Raw genomic sequence first — 22421 nt, 5'->3', positions numbered from 1 at the left:
TCTACATAGTTATTCTGCTGCTTTAGACTGTCTCCTATTGGTGACGATAATCTACATAGTTATTCTGCTGCTTTAGACTGTCTCCTATTGGTGACGATAATCTACATAGTTATTCTGCTGCTTTAGACTGTCTCCTATTGGTGACGATAATCTACGTAGTTATTCTGCTTTAGACTGTCTCCTATTGGTGACGATAATCTACATAGTTATTCCGCTTTAGACTGTCTCCTATTGGTCATGATAATCTACATAGTTATTCTGCTTTAGACTGTCTCCTATTGGTCATGATAATCTACATAGTTATTCTGCTATATCATAACAAGAGTTGCTGAAAAAATAACTAGCCAATGTTTGCAATAATGATACAGTCACTATTTTGACTGCCTGTATGTCTTGCTTCTGTTCGGTATGCTTGCCTAAATATACTGTTGTTACAACAGACTACAAAGTTTGTAAAAACACGTTGATCAGGTATTTTGTGTACAACATGATCTCTGCATGTAGCCTAAACAAACAAAAACACATTAAATCACGCTTGAGGTATGAATAGCCACGACAAGTCAGGCTCGCAGCCATTCCATATGTTCTAAGTTATAAATTAAACATCCATAGCGTTCTTGAGTGTTTTTACTGTTTTAACGCAACGTCGAGCTCGTCATGATTTATTGCTGTACTGTAGACAAAGGAAGACTTTGGCCTGTTGGTAACAATACAACGTTAACAGAAATATCACCTTTATTTAACCAGGTAGGCTAGTTGAGATCACCTTTATTTAAGCAGGTAGGCTAGTTGAGATCACCTTTATTTAACCAGGTAGGCTAGTTGAGAACAAGTTGTCATTTACAACTGCGACCATGTCTGTCTGCTCCTCACAGCTAGGAGAGGTTAAAAATAGCACCGATACGTCTGTCTGCTCCTCACAGCTAGGAGAGGTTAAAAATAGCACCGATACGTCTGTCTGCTCCTCACAGCTAGGAGAGGTTAAAAATAGCACCGATACGTCTGTCTGCTCCTCACAGCTAGGAGAGGTTAAAAATAGCACCGATACGTCTGTCTGCTCCTCACAGCTAGGAGAGGTTAAAAATAGCACCGATACGTCTGTCTGCTCCTCACAGCTAGGAGAGGTTAAAAATAGCACCGATACGTCTGTCTGCTCCTCACAGCTAGGAGAGGTTAAAAATAGCACCGATACGTCTGTCTGCTCCTCACAGCTAGGAGAGCGTAAAAATAGCACCTTTATAGTTGAAGTCTCTTTTGAGGCATAAAAGTGCATTGAAATAACTTAGAAACTGGTGTGTTTGGGGGGTGGAGTCAAAGAGCCGTTAAAGGGCGGTCAACCTCGTCCCGAGGGACGGTCAACCTCGTCCCAGTCACGAGGGACGGTCAACCTCGTCCCAGTCAACCTCGTCCCAGTCACGAGGGACGGTCAACCTCGTCCCCCGTCACGAGGGACGGTCAACCTCGTCCCCCGTCACGAGGGACGGTCAACCTCGTCCCCCGTCACGAGGGACGGTCAACCTCGTCCCCAGTCACGAGGGACGGTCAACCTCGTCCCCCGTCACGAGGGACGGTCAACCTCGTCCCCCGTCACGAGGGACGGTCAACCTCGTCCCCCGTCACGAGGGACGGTCAACCTCGTCCCCGTCACGAGGGACGGTCAACCTCGTCCCCCGTCACGAGGGACGGTCAACCTCGTCCCCCGTCACGAGGGACGGTCAACCTCGTCCCCCGTCACGAGGGACGGTCAACATCGTCCCCCGTCACGAGGGACGGTCAACCTCGTCCCCCGTCACGAGGGACGGTCAACCTCGTCCCCCGTCACGAGGGACGGTCAACCTCGTCCCCCGTCACGAGGGACGGTCAACCTCGTCCCAGTCAACCTCGTCCAGTCGACAGGGACGGTCAACCTCGTCCCAGTCACGAGGGACGGTCAACCTCGTCCCAGTCACGAGGAACGGTCAACCTCGTCCCAGTCACGAGGGACGGTCAAGTGCATCTTTAAAGATTAAAAAAATTTGTGATACTGTTTTGGGTTTGTTCCTGGAAAGTGATAGAGTCACAGGGGAGGTTCAAGCGCAGCGTAACTCACCATTGATGTCATCAGGCAGCTTGGTCATCATTGATCCTGAATCACAGGCATCAATATAGAACACCAACTGTGTAGGAAGATTAAGAACAAGATGAGTCAGTCGACACTATCTTCTCCTGTACTTTCAATGGAAGTAACGCTATGACAATGTTCGCCAAAATATTTAAATCAACTGGAGAACCGGGAAAGAAATATCAATAAACAAGAATCCGATTTTAAAATCAAAAATCAGAAGAAAAGAAAAAAGATTTAAAAAGCGGTAAAAATTACACCTAAACCTGCTGACTAGACCGGGTACACGAGTGCGTATGTTGATTTTGTCTACCCACACCAGATGCGATCAGGACACGCAAGTTGAAATATCAAAACGAACTCTGAACCAACTATATTAATTTGGGGACAGGTTGAAACGCATGAAAGAGTCAACTCAATTCAGCTAGCTAGCTAGCTTGCTGTTGCTGGCAAATTTTTCCTGGGATATAAACCTTGGGTTGTTATTTTACCTGAAATGCACAAGGTCCTCTACTTGACAATTCATCCACAGATAAAAAGGTAAACAGAGTTTGTTTCAAGTAATCTCTCCTCCGTCAGGCTTCTTCTTCTTCTTCTTTGGACTTTATAAGGCGGTTGGCAACCAACTTTAAGGTGCGTTACCACCACCAACTGGACTGGAGTGTGAACCTCAGTTCATCTTTCAATCACCCACGTGAGTATATGCTCCTTAACAACCAATGAGATGGAAGAGGCGGGACTTGCAGTGCGTCAAGCATCACAAATAGAATCAAGTTCTATATTAGCGCCTGGCTACGCAGACACTCGTTGACGCGCGCAAGCAGGTTGGATGAAATGATTGAATAGCATGCAGGTGTACATTTATTGTATAACGCGAGCAGTGTGGCCAGAATGGAACAGCAGGGACTGTGGAGAGACACACACAGTAATATAGTTGTATGGTGGTATTATACATGTTGTATTGTAGATATATAGTGGTGTAATAATGTTATATGATGTACTGATTTATCTGTTGTTTTATGGGTAATGTAAGTAGTATCTTAATGTGTTTGGGCCCCAGGAAGAGTAGCTGTTGCCTTGGCAGGAACTAATGGGGATCCATAATAAACCCCAGGAAGAGAAGCTGCTGCCCTGGCAGGAACTAATGGGGATCCATAATAAACCCCAGGAAGAGTAGCTGCTGCCTTGGCAGGAACTAATGGGGGCTCCATAATAAACCCCAGGAAGAGTAGCTGCTGCCTTGGCAGGAACTAATGGCAGGAACTAATGGGGATCCATAATAAACCCCAGGAAGAGTAGCTGCTGCCTTGGCAGGAACTAATGGGGATCCATAATAAACCCCAGGAAGAGTAGCTGCTGCCTTGGCAGGAACTAATGGGGATCCATAATAAACCCCAGGAAGAGTAGCTGCTGCCTTGGCAGGAACTAATGGGGATCCATAATAAACCCCAGGAAGAGTAGCTGCTGCCCTGGCAGGAACTAATGGGGATCCATAATAAACCCCAGGAAGAGTAGCTGCTGCCTTGGCAGGAACTAATGAGGATCCATAATAAACCCCAGGAAGAGTAGCTGTAGCCTTGGCAGGAACTAATGGGGATCCATAATAAACCCCAGGAAGAGTAGCTGCTGCCTTGGCAGGAACTAATGGGGATCCATAATAAACCCCAGGAAGAGTAGCTGCTGCCTTGGCAGGAACTAATGGGGATCCATAATAAACCCCAGGAAGAGTAGCTGCTGCCTTGGCAGGAACTAATGGGGATCCATAATAAACCCCAGGAAGAGTAGCTGCTGCCCTGGCAGGAACTAATGGGGATCCATAATAAACCCCAGGAAGAGTAGCTGCTGCCTTGGCAGGAACTAATGAGGATCCATAATAAACCCCAGGAAGAGTAGCTGTAGCCTTGGCAGGAACTAATGGGGATCCATAATAAACCCCAGGAAGAGTAGCTGCTGCCCTGGCAGTAACTTTGTGTACTATCAATCAAAATACCTTATGTCTAAGATCAACATTAAATGTCATTTTGGCATATTGTTCCACGAGATTTCATCAACTGCAGCCTGTCACGTGATGATATGTCCTCCACGGCCACAAACAATAACAAGTTAAACTTCCGCACCTTTTTGTATTTCTTGTTCTTATGCATGTATTCAATAACGTCCATGAGGTCGGCAGCATAGAGCTGTAGAAAGAAGAAAAACATAACATCAAAGTTTCATTTGTGTGTTTTTTTTTTTTACCCTCGCCCCCCAGTACAATAACATTTATTATAGCTTAAACCCCCCAGTACAATAACATTTATTATAGCTTAAACCCCCCAGTACAATAACATTTATTATATCTTAAACCCCCCAGTACAATAACATTTATTATAGCTTAAACCCCCCCCAGTACAATAACATTTATTATATCTTAAACCCCCAGTACAATAACATTTATTATAGCTTAAACCCCCCAGTACAATAACATTTATTATAGCTTTAAACCCCCCAGTACAATAACATTTATTATATCTTAAACCCCCCAGTACAATAACATTTATTATAGCTTAAACCCCCCAGTACAATAACATTTATTATAGCTTTAAACCCCCCAGTACAATAACATTTATTATAGCTTTAAACCCCCCAGTACAATAACATTTATTATAGCTTTAAACCCCCCAGTACAATAACATTTATTATAGCTTTAAACCCCCCAGTACAATAACATTTATTATATCTTAAACCCCCCAGTACAATAACATTTATTATAGCTTAAACCCCCCCCAGTACAATAACATTTATTATAGCTTAAACCCCCCAGTACAATAACATTTATTATAGCTTTAAACCCCCCAGTACAATAACATTTATTATATCTTAAACCCCCCAGTACAATAACATTTATTATATCTTAAACCCCCCAGTACAATAACATTTATTATATCTTAAACCCCCCAGTACAATAACATTTATTATAGCTTAAACCCCCCAGTACAATAACATTTATTATATCTTAAACCCCCCAGTACAATAACATTTATTATATCTTAAACCCCCCAGTACAATAACATTTATTATATCTTAAACCCCCCAGTACAATAACATTTATTATAGCTTAAACCCCCCAGTACAATAACATTTATTATATCTTAAACCCCCCCCAGTACAATAACATTTATTATATCTTAAACCCCCCAGTACAATAACATTTATTATATCTTAAACCCCCAGTACAATAACATTTATTATAGCTTTAAACCCCCCCCAGTACAATAACATTTATTATATCTTAAACCCCCCAGTACAATAACATTTATTATAGCTTAAACCCCCCAGTACAATAACATTTATTATAGCTTTAAACCCCCCCCAGTACAATAACATTTATTATAGCTTTAAACCCCCCAGTACAATAACATTTATTATAGCTTTAAACCCCCCCAAAAAAAAGAGGCACCAGAAACGCATGAGGTCCAAGCCACAAAAGTCAATGACAAGATCCATTCTGTTTTTTTGCCTTTACCTCCCTTATCTCACCTCATTTCCTCACATTGTATATAGACTTATTTTTCTACTGTATTATTGACTGTAGGTTTTGTTTATTCCATGTGTAACTCTGTGTTGTTGTCTGTGTCGAACTGCTTTGCTTTATCTTGGCCAGGTCACAATTGTAAATGAGAACTTGTTCTCAACTAGCCTACCTGGTTAAATAAAGGTGTTCTCAACTAGCCTACCTGGTTAAATAAAGGTGTTCTCAACTAGCCTACCTGGTTAAATAAAGGTGTTCTCAACTAGCCTACCTGGTTAAATAAAGGTGTTCTCAACTAGCCTACCTGGTTAAATAAAGGTGTTCTCAACTAGCCTACCTGGTTAAATAAAGGTGTTCTCAACTAGCCTACCTGGTTAAATAAAGGTGTTCTCAACTAGCCTACCTGGTTAAATAAAGGTGTTCTCAACTGGCCTACCTGGTTAAATAAAGGTGTTCTCAACTGGCCTACCTGGTTAAATAAAGGTGTTCTCAACTAGCCTACCTGGTTAAATAAAGGTGTTCTCAACTAGCCTACCTGGTTAAATAAAGGTGTTCTCAACTAGCCTACCTGGTTAAATAAAGGTGTTCTCAACTAGCCTACCTGGTTAAATAAAGGTGTTCTCAACTAGCCTACCTGGTTAAATAAAGGTGTTCTCAACTAGCCTACCTGGTTAAATAAAGGTGTTCTCAACTAGCCTACCTGGTTAAATAAAGGTGATATATATATATATTTTTATTATTCAGTCACTCACTCTTTCCCACAAAAAAAAAACTTACTGCTGAGTGAGAGAACATGACTTTCATTCATCCAGTCTTAAGTATTAGATCTTTATGATAAACTTTTCTGAACAATTGTTTAAAAAATAACTATATATGTCAGCGGTCTATTTCACAGGGCAGAAATAGGTCATTCATCCACATGCAAAGGGACAAGTGTCCCAAACAACACCCTATAAAGCACACTATTTTTTGGACCAGGGCCCTGTGAATAGGGAGGCATTTGTGACAGACCCGATAGCGTTGAGACAAACAGGAAGTGTTACCTCATCATTGGGGAAGGCCAGCAGACCAGGCGCTCCTCGGGCAGAGATGTACACAAACACGTGGTCGTTGGGACCGCTGTCAACAGGAAGAGAAAAATAAAGCCTTCTTTGAACAAAATGTGAACTGAAAGATGACAAAAAAAAGTTTTTTTTTTTAGAGAACACAAGTAAAGTACAGAAACATTCCCTGAAAAAAAAATTTTTAAATAAAAAAAATGAAAATTCTGTCCAGAAAATGTGTAACAATACCTTGTTCTAACAAATTATTTTCATATAATTTTAGAATTCTACCTTAAAGTTCTGGAATAATTTCTCCCTCGTGTAGACCTTTCTATAATATATTCCAACCCATCCTCCATGCACTCACTCAAATTCCTTTTCTCCATCATTTCTCAATCCTCCCTCTCATTACTTGCCTCTTCAGCACCTTTCCAGAACCCAGCTGTGTACTGGCAGAGTCACCCTTCAGCACCGCCAGGAAGTTGTCAGGGGTCACAGCCTGCAGGACACAAAACACATCATTAATTAGACAAACACAACACGACATTGTGAACATTACACTATACTGCATGTAAACAGAAGATATATATCTTATCTGTTCCATTTGTATAAACCATTGATTGACACACACACACACACACACACACACACAGGCATTTGAAAGGTTCCATTTTCCTTCCACTCACGTTCCCAGTGTAGTCTTTGGGGACTCCCTTGTAGACGTTTGTCCCACTGGGTCGGTTGATCACCACACCTGGGGTGGGGTTTCTGAAAAACAAAGAGGGTAAATAACCTGAATCAGATACATTCCAGGAGGAAACACAGGATCTGACAGATCTGTTTTATGACCGTAAAAAAACGTACAGGACATCTATACACTCACTTCCATGTGACCTTAACCTCTCTAGGGTACGTGGGACGCTAGCATCCCACCCCGACAACAGCCAGTGAAACTGCAGGGCGCCAAATTCAAAACAACAGAAATCGCATAATTAAATTTCCAAAATACATGTATTTTACACCATTTTAAAGTTGTTGTAAATCCAGCCACAGTGTCCGATTTCAAAAAGGCTTTAGGACGAAAACAAACCAAACGATTATGTTAGGTGAGTGCCTATTCACAGAATAACATTTTTCCAGCCAAAGAGAGGATTCACAAAAAGCAAAAATATAGATAAAATTAATCACTAGCCTTTGATGATGTTCATCAGATGGCACTCATAGGACTTCATGTTACACAATACATGTATGTTTTGTTCGGTAAAGTTCATATTTCTATCCAAAAATCCAAATTTACATTGGCGCGTTACAGTCAGAAATGCATAGTCTCAAACAAACATCCGGTGAAAGTGCATAGAGCCACATCAAATGACAGAAATACTCATCATAAACATTGATAAACTATACGAATGTTTTCATGGAAATACAGATAAACTTCTCCGCTGTGTCAGATTTCAAAAATGCTTTACGGAGAACACACACTTTGCGATTATGTTAGGTCTGCACCTAGCCACAGAAACGCATACAGCCATTTTCCAGCCAAGGAGTGTCACCAAAGTCAGAAATAGCATTAAAATTAATCACTTACCTTTCATGATCTTCATCTGGTGGCACTCCCAGGTCTCCATGTTAGACATTAAATGTTTGTTTTGTTCGATGATGTCCCTCTTTATGAGCAATAACCTCCTTTTTGTTCGCTAGTTTTGTCCATTAATCTGAATGCAGAAGGTGCGAGCTAATGCCAGGATGAAAGTTTTTTTTTAAAGTACAATAAAAGTTAGTAGAAACATGCCAAACGATGTTTAAAATCAATCCTTCGGTTGTTTTTGTCATAAATAATCAATAATATTTCAACCGGACAAAAATTTGGTCAATAGGAAAGGAGAAACAAGAAAGGCGCGTTCACGATCAGGGCACGTGGCTGATGAATGGAAATTTCCACTGGCCACTGATTGAAAGTGCTGCATCTCCCTCATTTTTCAGAGTAAAAGCCTGAAACAATGCCTAAACACTGGCCACATGTAGAGGAAGCCATAGAGATCGTGAACTGAGTCCTAAGTATTTGTATGGTGGACAGGCTTTCAATGGAAAAACAGCCTTTCAAAATAATAGCACTTCCTGGTTGGATTTTCCTCGGGTTTTCGCTTGCTATATCAGTTCTGTAATACTCACAGACATTATTGTAACAGTTTTGGAAACTTTAGAGTGTTTGCTATCCAAATCTACTAATTATATGCATATCCTATATTCTGGGACTGAGTAGCAGGCAGTTTAATTTGGGCATGCTTTTCATCCAAAATTCCGAATGCTGCCCCCTATCCTAGTGAAGTTAAGCAAAGCACTTAACCACAAAACTAGCATCGGGGTAGTGTACTGTGGCTGATCCGCGCGTGTGGGCGGAGAGTGTACTCTGATGGGGTTCACCTTGGGGTCATGAGAGGGGCTGCACCAAATGATTGATGTATTATAATAATTGATTATGCTTATGTTGTATTAATAGAAGTGGAAGGGCTATAAGACCCCTCCCCCACTAAATCTATAGGGTCCTGGACCACAGATTAGCAATATATACATTCATTCTAAGGTTTAATACCTTTTCACAGTCCACTTCTAGTCTTTGTCCCTTATAAAGAAACGGTCTGAGAGATGTGTGAGTTATTTGCAGTCAAAATAGGGTGTCTGTGAGAAAGCGCCTCAAGGCTAAAAGAGATTCATAGACACAGAACCCTGCAGGGGAGTGAAAGAGATGAGACTAGGCAGATATAACACGATGAAGCATCTTGGGGACAACTACTGCTCAGTCCTGCTGAGAACTATTTTCTCTCCTGCAAGTTTGTATAACTATATATGCATGGTCTTGGTCTCATGAGTAGAAGGTGTTAACGTAGGCAGTGACATCACTAGGGGTTGACTGCAAGCGTATTAAAGCAACTTGGACCCTTTCCTATTTGGCAGAACTTACTCGGAAACATGCGCGCTATGTTCCCGTTGTCAACTTCTAGTCTGCAATTGCATTCATAAAAGTTTGATTGATTTACATAAAGATATTGTCAAATTGCTGATTTCACCAATAAGCCAATGATTGACAAGGAACATACCCCAACAACTCTATGGCAATACACAATAGTACTGTAAAACATGGGTAATTCCAAATGCCAGTGGTGATTAGGTTATTAGGTGATAGCTTGGAAAAATCTATAGTCTCCTTATCAAAAACATACAATATCACTTCCTCTGTCCTCCAATAACTGGAATCACACTGTCATTTAGTCCAAGAGTTGTTCAAACAAAACCCACCGATACTGAAAACCAGCTTTAACCAAAGCAGCATTTAAATCATTCAGAGTACTTGACAAAGTTAACCAAAGGTTGACCAACATTATGACTTACCAACGACAGAGATGAACAGCTCCAATAACTGCTTATGACTTACCAATGACTGATGTTGCTACTAAAACTACTAAACAATTAGAGACATAATGACACAATCATATTTTTCTTAGATCTTCAGCCTCTAACACAGCTTGTGAGTCTCGTGTCTCCCATCTAGGGCCCATAACTCCCAGGCCTGGCAAGTCTCGTGTCTCCCATCTATGGCCCATAACGCACAGGCCTGGCAAGTCTCGTGTCTCCCATCTAGGGCCCATAACTCACAGGCCTGGCAAGTCTCGTTTCTCCCATCTATGGCCCATAACTCACAGGCCTGGCAAGTCTCGTTTCTCCCATCTATGGCCCATAACTCACAGGCCTGGCAAGTCTCGTTTCTCCCATCTATGGCCCATAACTCACAGGCCTGGCAAGTCTCGTTTCTCCCATCTATGGCCCATAACTCACAGGCCTGGCAAGTCTCGTTTCTCCCATCTATGGCCCATAACTCACAGTACTGGCAAGTCTCGTTTCTCCCATCTATGGCCCATAACTCACAGGCCTGGCAAGTCTCGTTTCTCCCATCTATGGCCCATAACTCACAGGCCTGGCAAGTCTCGTTTCTCCCATCTAGGGCCCATAACTCACAGGCCTTGCAAGTCTCGTGTCTCCCATATAGGGCCCATAACGCACAGGCCTTGCAAGTCTCGTTTCTCCCATCTAGGGCCCATAACGCACAGGCCTTGCAAGTCTCGTTTCTCCCATCTAGGGCCCATAACGCACAGGCCTTGCAAGTCTCGTTTCTCCCATCTAGGGCCCATAACGCACAGGCCTTGCAAGTGTCGTTTCTCCCATCTAGGGCCCATAACGCACAGGCCTTGCAAGTCTCGTTTCTCCCATCTAGGGCCCATAACGCACAGGCCTTGCAAGTCTCGTTTCTCCCATCTAGGGCCCATAACGCACAGGCCTTGCAAGTCTCGTTTCTCCCATCTAGGGCCCATAACGCACAGGCCTTGCAAGTCTCGTTTCTCCCATCTAGGGCCCATAACTCACAGGCCTGGCGAGAGGAGAGGAGCTAAATGACATCCTTGTGACTTCCACAGCAGCGTCTCACGAGTTCCAAACGGTTTACCCGTGGGCCTGGCCGTCTGCACAACACAGCACGGCGAGGACAGGGTTTAGGCCTGTGCATCCACAGATAGGATGATGTACATGCTCTGCCTTAGTCTCAAGAACGTAACTATTGCAGAACAAACTCCTACTAACCATCTAGTGCTGGTGACATCAGAGGACTGTATGGCTATGGTGATTATAAACTATTTACATGTGTAAATATTTGAATGAACATAACAAGCTTCAACAACCGAGACATAAACTGAACAAGTTCCACAGACATGTGACTAACAAAAATTGAATAATGAGTCCCTGAACAAAGGGGGTGGGGGGTCAAAATCAAAAGTAACAGTCAGTATCTAGTGTGGCCACCAGCTGCATTAAGTACTGCATAGCATCTCCTCCTCATGGACTGCACCAGATTTGCCAGTTCTTGCTGTGAGATGTTACCCCACTCTTCAACCAAGGCACCTGCAAGTTCCTGGACATTTCTGGGGGGAATGGCCCTAACCCTCACCCGCCGATCCAACAGGTCCCAGACATTTCTGGGGGGAATGGCCCTCACCCTCTGATCCAACAGGTCCCAGACATTTCTGGGGGGGATGGCCGTAGCCCTCACCCTCCGATCCAACAGGTCCCAGACATTTCTGGGGGATGGCCCTAGCCCTCACCCTCCGATCCAACAGGTCCCAGACATTTCTGGGGGAATGGCCCTAGCCCTCACCCTCCGATCCAACAGGTCCCAGACATTTCTGGGGGGAATAGCCCTAGTCCTCACCCTCCAATAAACTTGTCAGTGAAGAGCACTTTTTGCCAGTCCTGTCTGGTCCAGCGATGGTGGGTTTGTACCCATAGGTGACGTTGTTGCCGGTGATGTCTGGTGAGGACCTGCCTTACAACAGGCCTACAAGCCCTCAGTCCAGCCTCTCTCAGCCTATTGCGGACAGTCTGAACACTGATGGAGGGATTGTGCATTCCTGGTGTAACTCGGGCAGTTATTGTTGCCATCTTGTACCTGTCCCGCAGGTGTGATGTTCGGATGTACCGATCCTGTGCAGGTGTTGTTACACGTGGTCTTCCACTGCGAGGACGATCAGCTGTCCGTCCTGTCTCCCTGTAGCCCTTAGGCGTCTCACAGTACGGACATTGCAATTTATTGCCCTGGCCGCATCTGTAGTCATCATGCCTCCTTGCAACATGCCTAAGGCACGTTCACGCAGATGAGCAGAGACACTGGGCATCTTTCTTTTGGTGTTTTTTCAGAGGTAGTAGAAAGGCCTCTTTAGTGTCCTAAGTTTTCAAAACTGTGACCTTAATTGCCTACCTTCTGTAAGCTGTTAGTGTCTTAATGACCGTTCCACAGGTGCATGTTCAATACTTGTTTATGGTTCATTGAACAAGCATGGGACAGTGTTTAAACCCTTTACAATGAAGATCTGTGAAGTTACTTGGATTTTAACCAATTGTCTTTGAAATACAGAGTTTATATGTAGGGCTGGGCGATATGGTAAAGATAACATATCACAATATTTTTCACATTTGACGGTATTTTATGTTGTCTAATAATAACATTTCTAAATGTGCTTTATGAGTAGTGAGACCCTGCAACACTATAAGTGATGTCAATGGGTCTTTCTCTATTCTGATTGTTTTATACTGTTCAATTCAAATTCAAATTCAACCAAAAATAAATTTCTGCATTTTCATACATTTCTGCATTTCCTGCACTAGAGAATTTCCACACTGCCATGTAGGGCTGCACGATATTGGCAAAAACTCTAGGCCTTATCTTTAACCAAATGTTGCATTTGCGATTTGATTTGACTTGTGATTTAGATCAAACCACTTGGGTGAACTGTTGGAATCAGGAAAATATCATATTAATTCTATATTTAGAATATAAATAATAGTGAGCACTTTGAATACGGTTAACTAGGAATTAGCAGCTAAGACAATTTGGCTAAAACTTGCAGACTGAACACAAGTGTCTTGTGGCCAAACAGATACGCTCCTTGAGTGACAGGGGGTGGGCCTAGATCTGTGGTAAGCGTCATGGCAACTGTGCAGGGGGTGGGCCTAGATCTGTGGTAAGCGTCATGGCAACTGTGCAGGGGTGGGCCTAGATCTGTGGTAAGCGTCATGGCAACTGTGCAGGGGTGGGCCTAGATCTGTGGTAAGCGTCATGGCAACTGTGCAGGGGTGGGCCTAGATCTGTGGTAAGCGTCATGGCAACTGTGCAGGGGTGGGCCTAGATCTGCGGTAAGCGTCATGGCAAGTGTGCAGGGGTGGGCCTAGATCTGTGGTAAGCGTCATGGCAACTGTGCAGGGGTGGGCCTAGATCTGTGGTAAGCGTCATGGCAAGTGTGCAGGGGTGGGCCTAGATCTGTGGTAAGCGTCATGGCAACTGTGCAGGGGGTGGGCCTAGATCTGTGGTAAGCGTCATGGCAAGTGTGCAGGGGTGGGCCTAGATCTGTGGTAAGCGTCATGGCAACTGTGCAGGGGTGGGCCTAGATCTGTGGTAAGCGTCATGGCAAGTGTGCAGGGGTGGGCCTAGATCTGTGGTAAGCGTCATGGCAACTGTGCAGGGGTGGGCCTAGATCTGTGGTAAGCGTCATGGCAAGTGTGCAGGGGTGGGCCTAGATCTGTGGTAAGCGTCATGGCAACTGTGCAGGGGTGGGCCTAGATCTGTGGTAAGCGTCATGGCAAGTGTGCAGGGGTGGGCCTAGATCTGTGGTAAGCGTCATGGCAACTGTGCAGGGGGTGGGCCTAGATCTGTGGTAAGCGTCATGGCAAGTGTGTGTAAACTATTTTTTTTTTAAATGGACGTTACACACGGCATATCACATTTAACAAACCAAACATTAAAATACCATTATAGAAGGTAAAAGCCCAAACCAGTCAATGCATCAGTACCGGTATATAGTAAAATACCGTATACCGCCTAGCCCTAAATTAATGTGATGACAGTCATCCTTTATATCGTTATATATAGGCTTAGATAGTTGATTAAATTATTGTTGATGTCGCCCAACCTTAGGACACAGTTCAGATGGAGAACAGAAATGTCAAGGAAGTGAATACTCACTGCTTATTGGTCGCCAGATCATCATACATCATCACAACAATCTGCTTGTCAGGGATGCCATTCTTGTGGACGATCTGGTACGCATGGCAAGCATCGGCCTAGGAAGAAAAATAAGGTACTGTAAGTCAACAAATGAACTCCATCACATTCTGATAAATGAAAATCAATAAGTGCATCGAGGACATCATCCCCACAGTGACTGTACGTACATACCCCAACCAAAAGCCATGGATTACAGGCAACATTCGCACTGAGCTAAAGGGTAGAGCTGCTGCTTTCAAGGTGCGGGACTCTAACCCAGAAGCTTATAAGAAATCCTGCTATGCCCTCAGACGAACCATCAAACAAGCAAAGCATCAATACAGGACTAAGATTGAATCATACTACACCGGCTCTGATGCTCGTCGGATGTGGCAGGGCTTGAAAACCATTACAGACTACAAATGGAAGCACAGCCAAGAGCTGCCCAGTGACACAAGCCTACCAGACAAGCTAAATCCCTTCTATGCTCGTGCCGAGACAAGCAACACTGAGGCATGCATGAGAGCATCAGCTGTTCCGGACGACTGTGTGATAACGCCCTCCGTAGCCGACATGAGTAAGACCTTTAAACAGGTCAACATTCACAAGGCTGCATATAGAATAACTATCTTCAAAGTAATGACTCGGGACGTCGGGTTTGAAATGAAAGCTTCTTTTAGTAATACTACTTGTTCACGTTGTATTTAACAACTTTAGATTCTACAAAACAATAAAAGAAAGTTGCTAGCGAAAGTCAGAATAATCACTTGTACATAACTGGTTCTCTCTCTACTTCCTGTTGCAAGGCATTCTGGAACTTGCAGTCAAAAGCGTAATCCAATACTAACTAATACAAACAAAAATATGTATGTAGTTCTCTCAATCTCCAACACATGAATTCTAATACAATTACATATGTAAATAACTGTAAAGAAAATATCTGTAGATACAGCTCAATGAATTAACTGTAAACATCAACTCTGTAACCCATTAAAGTTACAACACCGCAGGGCCAGACAGATTACCAGGACGTGTGCTCTGGGCATGTGCTGGCCAACTGGCAGGTGTCTTTACTGACATTTTCAACAAGTCCCTGATTGAGTCTGTAATACCAACATGTTTCAAGCAGACCACCATAGTCCCTGTGCCCAAGAACACAAAGGTAACCTGCCTAAATGACTACAGACATGTAGAACTCACATCCATTGCCATGAAGTGCTTTGAAAGGCTGGTAATGGCTCACATCAGCACCATAATCCCAGAAACCCTAGACCCACTCCAATTTGCATACCGCCCAAACAGATCCACAGATGATGTAATCTCTACTGCACTCCACACTCCCCACCTGGACAAAAGGAACACCTATGTCAGAATGTTATTCATTGACTACAGCTCAGCGTTCAACACCATAGTGCCCTCAAAGCTCATCAATAAGCTAAAGACCCTGGGACTAAACACCTCCCTCTGCAACTGGATCCTGGACTTCCTGAAGGGCCACCCCCAGGTGTTGAGGGTAGGTAGCAACATATCCGCCACGTTGATCCTCAACACTGGAGCCCCTCAGGGGTGCGTGCTCAGTCCCCTCCTGTACTCCCTGTTCACTCATGACTGCATGGCCAGGCACGACTCCAACACCATCATTAAGTTTGCTGACGACAACAGTGGTAGGCCTGATCACCAACAACGATGAGGCAGCCTATAGGGAGGAGGTCAGATACCTGGTCGTCTGGTGCCAGGACAACAACCTGCCCTCAACATGATCAAGACAAAGGAGATGATTGTGGACTACAGGAAAAGGAGGACCGAGCACGCCCCCATTCTCATCGTTGGGGCTGTAGTGGAGCAGGTTGAGAACTTCAAGTTCCTTGGTGTCCACATCAACAACAAACTAGAATGGTCCAAACACACCAAGACAGCCGTGAAGAGGGCACGACAAAACCTATTCCCCCTCAGGAGACTGAAAAGGTTTAGCATGGGTCCTCAGAACCTCAAAAGGTTCTACAGCTGCAACGTCAAGAGCATCCTGACTGGTTGCATCACTGCCTGGTACGGCAACTGCTCGGCCTCCGACCGCAAGGCACTACAGAGGGTAGGGCGTACGGCCCACATCACTGGGGCTAAGCTGCCCGCCATCTAGGACCTCTATACCAGGTGATGTCAGACAAAGGCCCTAAAAATTGTCAAAGACCCCAGCCACCCCAGTCATAGACTGTTCTCTCTGCTACCTCATGGCAAGAGGTACCGGAGTGCCAAGTCTAGGACAAAAAGGCTTCTCAACAGTTTTTACCCCCAAGCCATAAGACTCCTGAACAGGTAATCAAATGGCTACCCGGACTATTTGCATTGTGTGCCCACCCCTCCCCCAACTCCTCTTTTTACTCTGCTGCTACTCTGTGTTTATCATCTACGCATAGTCAATTTAACTATACCGACATGTACATATTACCTCAACTAACCGGTGTCCCCGCACATTAACTCTATACCAGTACCATCAGTATATAGCCTCGCTACTGTAATTTTCATTTCTTTACCTAATAACCATTTTTTAACTTAAAAATTGCAATGTTGGTTAAGGGGCTTGTAAGTAAGCATTTTCACTGTAAGGTCTACAGTGGTTGTATTTCAGTGCACGTGACAAATCAAATTTAATTTGAAATCAACTGAGGAGAGGTGGTGGGGGGGGTTATTGAGTATATTATGTACATTTTTCTTTCCAGCAACGCTAGAGACAGTCCTGTAGTTACATAACAGAGGTCAATGGCAGGTCTGTATTCATAGTCTCAAATAGTAAATACTCAGTCTACTGATGGTGGAAATGTGGTAACAGATTGTACATGTTCTAACTTGAACTTCACACTTGCCTGGTGTCTGTAGTTGTGCCAGCCATTGGAGCCAGCGACAATCACCACCCAGTTCTTCCCATTTCCAGACTGCTGTGTGGGGAAAGCATTAGCCACCAGTCCTATACTGAGGCCCAGAAGAGTCAACGTCAACATGATCCTCTCCCAGTGTCCGTCTGTGTTTCTGGAAAAGCATAAATTACATAAAAAAAATAAAAAAAAAGGTGTTATCACTGTGATCACATTCACTGCATATGGACAGGATGTCATGATGCTTAGCGTGTTCCACTTTCCCCTGATTTCGGGCACCTACACAGTGCTCAAACTCCTCACCCCTGCTTCAAAAAACACTTAAGTGTCTTCCTACCGGTCGCAGCCACTCAAAAAAGTAGCAACTGACCAGCGCAAAACGTGGACACAAGGCCGAGGAGTATGTTTCACATCTCCATGTTACTAAATAAATGTTTAGTTTTAGTCTCCACTGTCCTTACACAGTCAACGATGATACTCACACACATTCTTTTGTAAAATACTAGTTAGCTACAGAGCAGTGGATGTTGGAGTGTTCCCCTGGCTATCTGTAAATGATGTCTGAGTGTTGGAATGTTCCCCTGGCTATCTGTAAATGATGTCTGAGTGTTGGAGTGTTCCCCTGGCTATCTGTAAATTATGTCTGAGTGTTGGAATGTTCCCCTGGCTATCTGTAAATGATGTCTGAGTGTTGGAATGTTCCCCTGGCTATCTGTAAATGATGTCTGAGTGTTAGAGTGTGCCCCTGGCTATCTGTAAATAATGTCTGAGTGTTGGAATGTTCCCCTGGCTATCTGTAAATGATGTCTGAGTGTTGGAATGTTCCCTGGCTATCTGTAAATGATGTTTGAGTGTCCCCTGGCTATCTGTAAATGATGTCTGAGTGTTGGAGTGTTCCCTGGCTATCTGTAAATAAAGAATGGTGCTGTCTGGTTTGCTTAATATAAGGATTTTGAAATTATTTATACTTGTCCTACTTAAGAATATTTTAGCAGTTACATTTACTTTTGAAACTAAAGTATATTTAAAACCAAATACTATTACTCAAGTAGGATTTTACTGGGTGACTCATTTTCTATTAAAAAGGTATCTTTACTTTTACTCAAGACATGCCACCAGGGGTCTTTTCATCGTCCCCAAATCCAGAACAAATTCAAGAAAACGTACAGTATTATATAGAGCCCTTATTGCATGGAACTGCCTAGTCAAAGGTTACATCAAATAAACCCGGCAGGGTAGCCTAGTGGTTAGAGTGTAGAGGAGGCAGGGTAGCCTAGTGGTTAGAGTGTAGAGGCGGCAGGGTAGCCTAGTGGTTAGAGTGGAGGGGCGGCAGGGTAGCCTAGTGGTTAGAGTGGAGGGGCGGCAGGGTAGCCTAGTGGTTAGAGTGGAGGGGCGGCAGGGTAGCCTAGTGGTTAGAGTGGAGAGGCGGCAGGGTAGCCTAGTGGTTAGAGTGGAGGGGCGGCAGGGTAGCCTAGTGGTTAGAGCGTTGGACTAGTAACCGGAAGGTTGCAAGTTCAAACCCCTGAGCTGACAAGGTACAAATCTATCGTCCTGCGCCTGAACAGGCAGTTAACCCACTGTTCCTAGGCCGTCATTGAAAATAAGAATTTGTTCTTAACTGACTTGCCTAGTTAAATAAAGGTAAAATAAAATGTACCATTGTGCTCTCATTGAAAACACTGACAAACTATTTCCACTTTAAGTTGACTTAAAAGTGCAGATCTCGGTTCCTTATCTCCTACGTTTGACTCATCCTACAGTTTAAACTTTTATATCATCTTTGTTGTTTTGTCTCTTATTTTTATTTGCTAAACAATTTCAAACAGATTTTTGCTTTTTCCCCCAAGAGTCTCACTCAATTTTAGCTGATGCCAACTTCTGGAGGTCACAGTGGGGCAACGATATTTGGCTTTCCCGAAGATCTGAACCCTCCGCTTGGGTCACTACAATGAAAAATACCTTTGGTGGTAATATTCTATACTCGGAATGTGACCCCTTTGGTCACTTTATTTGTCTTGTGATCCGTTACAATGACATTACGCTCATTACTGTATAATTCTACAACACCAAACATGAGAATGATCAGTTGCTTAAATCTATAGAGAAACATATACTTCATTGGTTATCTAAATTTCTCAATTCGTTATTATTGATAGGAGGGGACTTTAACATCACTATAGATAATTAAACTGATCGATGGCCACCAGGTAGGCCAACCAATCAGAATGTGGGTTTAATATGACTGATATATGGAGAGAAAGGTTTCTGGCCAACTTTCTGTTCACTTAAGAGTATCAAAACAGGTGCCAGACAGTCTGGCTGACGATACTACACTTTTTTTCTGAAAGACGATATCCAAATTCCCATACGATCGATGTGATTACAATCCTTTTTCCAAAGCGTCTGGTCTATATCTTAACATTAATAAAAGTGAACTCATGGCTGTCAAAGATTGTGTGACACCTTCATATTATGGTATTCCAGTAAAAGAACTTACATATTTAGGCATAACCATTTCAAAGGATCAGAAGTCTAGAGGCTTATTACATTTTAACCCTCTTATTAAAAAAACCCAGAAGAAACTAAATCAATGGCTACAGAGGGACTTATTTTTAAAAGGAAGAGACCTTCGGACTCGGTTATTAGGTATCTCTAAACTAACATATGGCGCTCTGTCTTTATATCTTGACGGTAAAATAAGCAAGGAGATAGACCAGATGCTTTTCAACTTTCTGTGGAGAAACCGTACCCATTACATTGGGAGAACTGTTGTAATGAACATTTATGATTATGGTGGGCTGAGTTCTCTGGACCTTCCGACCTTTAAATAATACTTTTAAGATCAATTGGATAAAACAATTCCTAAGAATAAGACGCACTTCTATGTGGAATGTTATTCCTTGTCGTGTCTTCTCTACTTTTGGTGGCCTTAACTTCATGTTGTTTTGCGATTATAATATTGACAAAGTTCCAGTGAAACGTTCAGCTTTTCATCGGCAGCTTTTCTTGTCATGGTCCTTCATTTATAAACATAATTTTTCTCCACACAGATATTATAAATGGAATAATCGGGACATACTGTATAAAAAGACTTCTATGTTTTTAGAATATTGGTTCTGAAAAAATATCCTATTGGTGAGCCAACTGGTAAATGCAGAGGGTCTTTTACTCAGTTATAAGGAATTCGTATCACTTTACAAGGTCCCTGTAACACCTAAAGATGTTGTAATTGTTTTTAGATGCCATTCCCTCAGGTGTTGCTGTATTTTTCAGGAACGTGTCATGCCTTATTGGAACAGATTTATTCATAATATCTGTTGGAAAAACGTTTGGATGTTGACACGCATATACCTACTTGTTATTGTCCTGCCAACCACTATATGAAGAAGTTGAAGGAAAACATCAACTCAAATTGCTCCTTTTGTAATGACCACCCAGAAACAGTTTTGCATCTTTTTTGGCATTGTATTAATATAAGAAAACTGTGGCAAGACATCAGTAGATTTATAATTGAGCACATTCATGAAGATTTTACACTATTGTGGAGGGATGTCCTGCTTGGATTCTTTACCTATGATAGAAATAAGCTGAAACTATTTTATGTAATTAATTTCATTATTCTTTTGGCCAAATTTCATATTCACAAATGTAAATTTACAAACAAACACACCACATTTTCTTGCCTTACAAAAATAAAATGAACTGTATTTTAAGACAAATAATCTACTAACAAAAAAGCTGTTAGATTTATGAGTGTCTGTATGTCCCTTAAAGTCCTTGTGTAATGTGATATTATACACCACAATTGTCCTTTGTATATTATTTATATATACTTGTGTTCCCACATGTACTTCCTGTATTGATTTGATGTTAATAATAAAATGTTTAAATAAAACACTGACATCCGGTTGCCGGTAGTACCATCTAAGAGCATCATACGTGCTGTTGATCCTATGGCTGCCAACAAACATTGCTAGCTAAGTTAGCTGTTACCTACTTCATCATTTTCAAAGCACAGGTCTAGCTAGATTTTAGAGGTACCATAGAAAATTTAAAAACCTTTGATTACCTTACCTCTTTGTTGCTATCAGGAAGACTCCAAAAACGTGTGTAGCTGGGACATGCTAGGAGACAGGACTTTTATACACATGTTGGAGATGGGGAAAACATGAGGGTTTTGGCCGACAGCCAATCAGACTGCGCCAAGCCGACAGCCAATCAGACTGCGCCAAGAGCGGGGAAGGGGGGGGACGATGACCGTAAACACAGGATTCAAAGAAATGCACTTTTTCTCTTTCTTTGATAAAATCAGCGTCTTTGAAAGTACTGTCTTTACTGTTTAAACAAACAATAGGACATTTTGTGTTAAATCTAGCTTTCCTATATTAGGTTATACTGTACTAACAATTTGGACAAAGGTTGATTTTGATTTCATTTTACGAGGAAGACACATATAACACGATGTGTTATATGTATGCATAAAGAAAACAGTAATGCTAACATGTATGTTTGAATAACTGCAAAGGGGTGGTTATTTTAGTCACTGATGTTTGTTATACTGTAAGTCACCCAAATAACACTGATGTGCACAATATATATAAATATGATGCACTTCACTTGTCTCTCCATAAACTCCCATATTGGCACCGTCTTGTGACCCATTTCTAAGAAAACTTTTATTTTATTGGACTGCTCAGCAGAAATTGTACAGCGACATCCTGAACACCATAGATACCTTGTGACTAGTTTTAGTAGATCCAACCTACTCAGTTCAGCACCTGCCCCTGTGTACTATGGAACTAGGGTGAAATGTTCCTGGATTTATACTGTTCTTGATGGCTCTCCATCATTAGGGGCGGCAGGGTAGCCTAGTGGTTAGAGTGTAGAGGGGGTAGGGTAGCCTAGTGGTTAGAGTGTAGAGGAGGCAGGGTAGCCTAGTGGCTAGAGCGTTGGACTAGTAACCGCAAGGTTGCAAGTTCGAATCCCCGAGCTGACAAGGTACAAATCTGTCGTTCTGAACAGGCAGTTAACCCGCTGTTCCTAGGCCGTCATTGAAAATAAGAATTTGTTCTTTAATTGACTTGCCTAGTTAAATAAAGGAAAAATAAAAAATACTGCATAGGTCTAGACAAACTACTGCAGTGTCATGAGTACGGAAACCCTTTAAAATCTCTATTATTTGTATAGTAAATTGTTCCTTTGTGTATCTGAATAATAGTTTGTATGTTTATAACTGAAATATTTTTTTTTTTAAATGTATACGCCATTTTTTAAAAGTTGCACATTAATTGATACCAATAGCTAATATATA

General features: G+C 42.6%; 1 protein-coding gene across 2 annotated transcripts in view; it reads right to left on the bottom strand.

The window, feature by feature from the left end:
• The window catches only part of lgmn (legumain), a 37850-nt gene extending 16544 nt beyond the window's left edge, over positions 1-21306 (bottom strand). Inside the window, exons 1-8 of one of the 2 annotated variants that reach the window (XM_042330321.1) lie at positions 21185-21306; positions 17102-17264; positions 14220-14317; positions 7342-7423; positions 7072-7154; positions 6656-6731; positions 4219-4281; positions 2090-2156 (exon numbers count right to left, since the gene is read on the bottom strand). In XM_042330321.1, coding sequence (XP_042186255.1) covers positions 2090-2156; positions 4219-4281; positions 6656-6731; positions 7072-7154; positions 7342-7423; positions 14220-14317; positions 17102-17236 — 604 coding nt within the window. In that variant the 5' untranslated portion in view covers positions 17237-17264; positions 21185-21306. Of the gene's footprint in view, positions 1-2089; positions 2157-4218; positions 4282-6655; positions 6732-7071; positions 7155-7341; positions 7424-14219; positions 14318-17101; positions 17265-21179 lie in introns of both variants that reach the window. The other variant, XM_042330322.1, reaches the window with a different exon arrangement.
• Positions 21307-22421: the final 1115 nt, after the last annotated feature.

This window comes from Oncorhynchus tshawytscha, linkage group LG11, assembly GCF_018296145.1.
Source record: "Oncorhynchus tshawytscha isolate Ot180627B linkage group LG11, Otsh_v2.0, whole genome shotgun sequence".
Classification (NCBI taxonomy): Eukaryota; Metazoa; Chordata; class Actinopteri; order Salmoniformes; family Salmonidae; genus Oncorhynchus; species Oncorhynchus tshawytscha.
The sequence above is the reverse complement of the archived record's forward strand: the minus strand, read 5'-3'. Positions and strand labels throughout refer to the sequence as shown.